Genomic DNA, 6,441 nt, shown 5'->3' on the forward strand with positions numbered 1-6,441 from the left:
ACACGGTTTTAATACAAAGACGTGTGTTACAGAGAGTACAACATCCTTAACATTTAAAGAGTACAACATTTAAATTTGTGTTACGGATTAACTTCATTTTTAAAAACGATCTCAGTGCTTTCTGAAAATTCCAAATAAATACAAATATTTTCTCAGTTGAGAAAAATAGGATTACTAAACTTTTCCTCGGGGGAAATTGAACTTAATGTAGGACTATATGTTCTAAAACGGAGTTAAGTGTCAGTGTGAAGATTTCAATTTGTTACAGGGATAAAGGCCTAGGATATCTCCGGAGTGGTCTAGGTTGTATCTGCTTGTTTTCGGATGAAATCGTACTGTCAGGATTTGCAGAGTGACAGAACAATTTTCTACTGTCGATACTTTTGGGAGTTTGGACAAGTGATTACAAGTCTCATTGCTTGTGCCCCCTCTCTTATACCGACGCCACGAATCCTCCTAGAGATATAAAGCTTCAGAGCATTAACACCGCAATCCACGGAAGTCAGTATGGGATATCCCGGATGATGGATAGCTGTTTTTACCCACAATAGCGGAAACATTTCGAATAAACAAGCTTTTTGTTTGTATCGAGCACAAAACTGGACAAACTTGAAATGATATTGAGCTATTTCGACTCGTCGTTTGCTCTGATTGGCTATTCTGTTACTGACAACATCATTAGAAAACAAAGGAATCTCAGTTTCCGGGTCCATCAGTGGAGGCGGTATTGTAACCTGCCAATGCATACCTAATGAGAACCAGTGCGATTGACCGATCATCCAAGGTCATATGTAGCAAGTGCACGAGCTGACCCATCATTTTCTGCACGTGCATCGTATGTCACCAAACGGATCTGTGTCTACTTTAAGGAATTAAGCTAACATCATTCTAAATAGTATGTGATAAAAGATTTGTTAAATTACCGGATTCAGTAATAAACCACATGGATTATTTAATTGCTAATACGAACACAGCTTTAAAGAAGTCGAAAAGTGTCAACTGTGCGTTTTAAATTGATGGTGATGTGTAATTTTCTGTAAGAATACGGACTGGTGATGACAGTGAATGTTTTAGCGTGTTATGATTAAAGGTTTAATCAAAGGTGTGATGCAGGACTATTGCAATTTGAATCAGGAGCCTGTTACCGATTGACCGTGCACGTGAGAACCTTCCTTGTGGTCAGCTGTTACTGTAAGTAGAGAGACGTCAACGTCCCGCATGTACATCGAAATCTCGCGTTGTACTTAAAGACCCTCTGATATAATTTGAAATGACACACTAAGTTATTTCCGGTAATATTATTATGAAACATATTTCATGTCCAATTTATGCGACAGTAGGTTTTATTTGGTAAGGCCATTGCCAAGCTCCCGGCCAACTATTAGCTTTAATACGTATGGAAAGCTAAGAGCTGAGATTGATACAGCTGTGTGTATCGTCAGTCCGCAGTGTCGCCAAATGAGAGCAGTCTCGGGCGTTATCCGGCCAGCTTTATAACTTTATTATCGCCTTGAAGTCATCAAAAGGAAGGACGTCGGTATAGAACAGTATTAATGGCCTATGTTTAGGGTTACAGTGGGTATGGCGACATCAAACAAAGAAGAGGTGTTTATTTTATTGGCTATATTTATGTATTACAACCGCACGTGGTCAAACGTCACGGCCAGCGTTCACGCGACTGTCATATAAAGACTCAGGCCATACTCGGACACCCGTATAAATGTCCAGACTGCTAATTAGATACAAGACCACATATGGTACCATAGGGCTACATAGGGTGTTACAGTGCGATATGTTTAGCATAATACTGGACAATGATCCTCTGTATAGAATAGAACTGAGGAATTAATCCCCTTGGAGATTTCCATTGAGGTCTAAAACCTGATAGTGCAGGACAGTTTTGGAAATGAGAAAAAAATCCTCATTTTCGAGGACATTAATTTGATTCTACGGCTATAATCACAGTGAATACGCGTGAGAAAAAAAGATTTATAAGATTAGTATAACGCTTACTATTTTATGTGTTTGACTTCAGATTACCCATTCCAACAAATAAGTTTGGACGAAATGACCAATTGGACTTGGTAATTCTGTTTATGCGTTATATTTAGATATATTTCAATCTCGTCGTGCTCTGTGCAGTTTGATAACCTCGTTACGGTCGGTGACTACCAGCGTGAGTCGGAGCGGGGCGGGAGCGTGCTGATCTGATAAAACTGACTCGGCGTCAGGTCAATGTCTTTTGACATTTCTGTGTGTAAGGTGAGAATCTATGATGTTACTGATGATATCATCCCTCTACACTGCTACCCGGAGTATATACTGGGACCTAGTACTGATGTTACATGATGCATGATACTATCGGGTGTGATTGGTCGTGGTTTACCATTGTGGTCCATAACACAGGGCTGTAATAGAATATAGTGATCACATGACAGACGCTTCAGTCTAAAACTGTGTTGTGCATGGCTGGGGAGCAATATTTTAGGACGTTCCAAAATTTCAGTTAATAACATTCACTATAAGTAGTGCTTTTTTTATGGAGTTTGATAAGACCCCGCAGGGAAACGTTTTGTTAAACCTTTCACTTTGACAATCGCGAACTCGCAATACTAAAGTGCAATTCTACATTTGACGTGTTTTCTAATGAGCCACAACAGACTCGCTCACTTATCGTGTGTGAACGGGTTGTGTGGACACGTGGCATGGATATGGACATTCACATGCACAACACCTCGATGAACGGGTCTCTGATGCCCCACGAGGGCGATCTTGGAAACGGGTTGATCCTGCTCGTTGTCAAGACGGCGGTGATGGTGGCGGTGATGTTGAGTGCCGTTCTGGGTAACTTCCTGGTGATCATGAGTGTGATTAAATTCGAGAAATTAAGGGCCACTGTGACTAATTACTTCATCCTGTCCCTGGCTGCTGCCGATCTCCTGGTGGCTGTTGTCGTCATGCCGTTCAACGCCAGCATGGAAATCACCGACAAATGGATCTTTGGCAGGACTATGTGTGACATTTTTAATTCAAACGATGTTTTGTTTAGCACGGCGTCCATTTTACATCTGTGCTGTATAAGCGTGGATCGTTATATTGCTATAATGAATCCCCTTCACTATGAAACTAAACTCACCAAACGGAGAGTAGCTTTGATGATTGCTGTCACGTGGATTTCCTCTCTCTTGATATCGTATATTCCCATCCATTCTCAATTTTACACGACGGTTGAAAATCTACAGGAACTTCGTGTTAATCCCGACTCGTGTAAGTTCGTGGTAAACCGGATATACGCAGTTGTGTCGTCATCAGTCTCCTTCTGGGTACCATGTACAATCATGGTGTTCGTTTATTTTCGTATTTTCAAAGAGGCAAGAAAACAAGAGAAATATATCCGATCTGCTAGTGTGTGTTCAACTGAACTAACAAGCAACGGCGACCAGCTGATTCCCGGGAGTAAGAGTTCTCGTGATATGTCGGAAAGGAAGAGACTAAAACGAGAACACAAGGCAGCCAAGACATTAGGTATTATAATGGGTGGGTTTATTTTATGTTTTTGCCCTTTTTTCTCCTGGTATTTGATCACGAGTTTATGCAGAGAAAAATGTCAATACCCTCCGTTGTTAGGGACAATCCTTTTCTGGGTGGGCTATTTTAATTCCTGTCTTAACCCCATTATCTATGCATATTGCAATCGAGAGTTTAGACAAGCGTTTAAAAAACTGCTGAATTGGGCTCATTGTTCTGACTTGAACCAAAACTCCAAGTATTGCGCACGAAAGCGCTCTAATAGTAGTTCTAACAATAGTAAGAACGAGGAATATGTCCAAATGGTTTACGTGAAAAAAGAATGCAATTTGTGTGGCACTAATGTCTGACTGGTAACTCGGTACTAACTTACTGTCGGTGTATTACTCCGACAGGCTAGTTCTCAATCAACAAGCTATGAACGCTATCTATAGCAATATATACACCTTTTTTTTCGTTTCGTCATGGACTTCGTTTCCAATTACGTTATATAATTGACACTATATTTAATTAAAAGGACAAACGAACCTAGTCGAGTTTAAATTTGTGTTCGAGACTTACTGGGATTTTATGAAAATCAAAACTTTTGTTTCAATATCAAATTTCATGTGATTGCTCAATGCTATTCTAATCTATTCGTGGTCCTACACTGGAAAGCGTGTGAATGTACTTGTGTCTTGTCGGTGATATAGTTAGCTGGTCTTGCATTCCGAAAATAGACAATAGACTGAATAGTTTAGGTGCAATTGATAAGTTTAATGTTCTCTGTTGTTTAATGTATATTTTGTCTTGTGTTAACCTGATTATATTTTTTCAACGATGACTTAGAGTGTAGCGTAGAGTAATGTATGTAGAATCGTGTAAACCAATACAAATAACCGCTGATATTTTCCATTGTCCTACTTATGCATGTAATATTCTACTAAAATCTCATCCGACACATTCCCTGACCCTAACTGACCCGTACAGTGAAGGACATGTACACAAAGATTGGTTAATTCATTCTTGAGGCAAAATTAAAATACTCATTGTTGTTTTCTTTACAGTTATAGATATCGCTGATTCATGTTCTAAAATATCTTAACTTTAAATATGAAGGTTAATTTGTGTTTTGAAATTCAAACCCAGAAGGAAAAGATTCAATATCACGTAGACTAACAAAACTTGTAATTGGTGTTGCCGCTATGTTAACGATACACTTACACACAACCCACGTGTATGACGCAAACTATGTACATGTACTTATCGCACAATGCCTTCAGCAATTCCTGGCGTATTAATTAAATTGACGTAAAGTTATTAAGATAAATCTATAAAAATATTAAAACATATCTAAGTTGCTAAAAATAGTGTAAGGTCATTAAGTAAAACACATATTCGCCCAAAGAAACCTTTTCGGAGGTGAGAGTCGTGAGGACAGTCACATGTCGACTGTTATTCGTTTTATCAACATTCTTTTTCATCATTCATATTTTCCCATTGTGTTTGTAGGTGAATTTAGGTTGAAAAAGTGAAGTAAGACAGGTATTTCTCCATTTTTAAGTGTGGAGGTCTATAAAATAGGTCATAACCTTGTTATATGGAAAAAAAATCATGTACATTGCGGCAATGACTAGCAGTAGCTTATCTACATATCCTCAGAAGATATGTATATCAGCTACTGCTATTCTTTGACGCAATGTACATGTTTACGTTACGATGAACTGTACAATAAAAACACTTTTTGTAAATCTAATGTTTTTAATAAAAATATCGGTCAGAAAACCATATAAAAGGAACAGCCAGAACTCAAGCTTCGACTTCCGCAGATCAGCTGATTTTGTTGGAACGAAAATATATATCTAGAATCTAATAATAACCAACACTTGATATCTTTTCCTTTTTGAATATGATCTTATTTGATTTTTATTAGCATTAAACACCACATATTATATATATATAAAATAGTTTATTTCCACACTATTTCAAATCATCTATAGTAACCATCAAGGGCACTCGTTGGCCGAGCACCCGTCGGCAGTAGGCATAGAGCTCATTTGAAGTTAAATGTACAGCCGTTAAATGTACTGTTAAACAAAAAAACTGCAGATGTAAATGATGATAAGTTGGTGGATTAAGTGCCCTGTGTCTGCAAGTTGATGTCACGGGGATTACCCAGCCCGACGTTTGGGACCAGCTGGGTGTTAGAAAGTTCGTGACCACGAGGAACCGGTTGAGAGTCGGATGTCAGTATTTAATATGACAATGTTATAAGTATTTTTTTTAGTTTTAGATTAGACAGAATAATAATAGTAGTGCAATGGTGCACCGTTCATGATTTTTGTAATATTTATTATCATTTCTCGCAACAACGCTATTTCGAAGAAGTGGAGATAACTATTCTCAGAAACGGTACTATGCGTAGTAATATGAAGTGGTCATTGTGTGTGAAATCAGCTGACTGGTTGCACGAGAATCGTTGTATTCATAGTGTATTCATAGTCTAATGGCAGTTGTTTTCAGTTGGTAGATTCATATACAGAACAAACATCAAGAATGTAAATATATTTTATTGTCTGAAAAAATGCATATTTTTCATGGAGAAAATTATAAAATATTTCCTTAAAAATTCATTTTCAAAAAACTACAAATGATAATATTGTGGTTTAGATTAATTAATTGCAGGATTCTTCATACACACTAACTGTGAAACATGTTTGGACTAATTGAGCACCGCTCCAAGTTTGTAAAGAAACCCTGATACACTGTCATACGTTTGTATACACATTCATATCACATCTGGTTACAGCATATACGATAGTGCCGAATACAAACCTCATTAAAGTTCTTCCACGACAAAATAATGGGGAATTCCAATGTAATTTTTGTATAACAGTACCTCCCCTTTATTGTTGCTATTACATGCACATGTCT

The 6,441-nt window shown here is 37.9% G+C and overlaps 1 protein-coding gene across 1 annotated transcript; it reads left to right on the forward strand.

Annotated features, from left to right (window-relative positions):
• The first annotated feature begins 2,603 nt into the window (after positions 1-2,603).
• LOC110466314 (octopamine receptor beta-2R-like) lies at positions 2,604-4,680 on the forward strand. Its single transcript, XM_021522732.1, has one exon. The coding sequence runs from the start codon at positions 2,706-2,708 to the stop codon at positions 3,876-3,878; it is 1,173 nt and encodes a 390-aa protein (XP_021378407.1). The 5' UTR covers positions 2,604-2,705; the 3' UTR covers positions 3,879-4,680.
• Positions 4,681-6,441: the final 1,761 nt, after the last annotated feature.

This window comes from Mizuhopecten yessoensis, unplaced genomic scaffold (genome assembly GCF_002113885.1).
Source record: "Mizuhopecten yessoensis strain PY_sf001 unplaced genomic scaffold, ASM211388v2 scaffold11129, whole genome shotgun sequence".
Taxonomy (NCBI): Eukaryota; Metazoa; Mollusca; class Bivalvia; order Pectinida; family Pectinidae; genus Mizuhopecten; species Mizuhopecten yessoensis.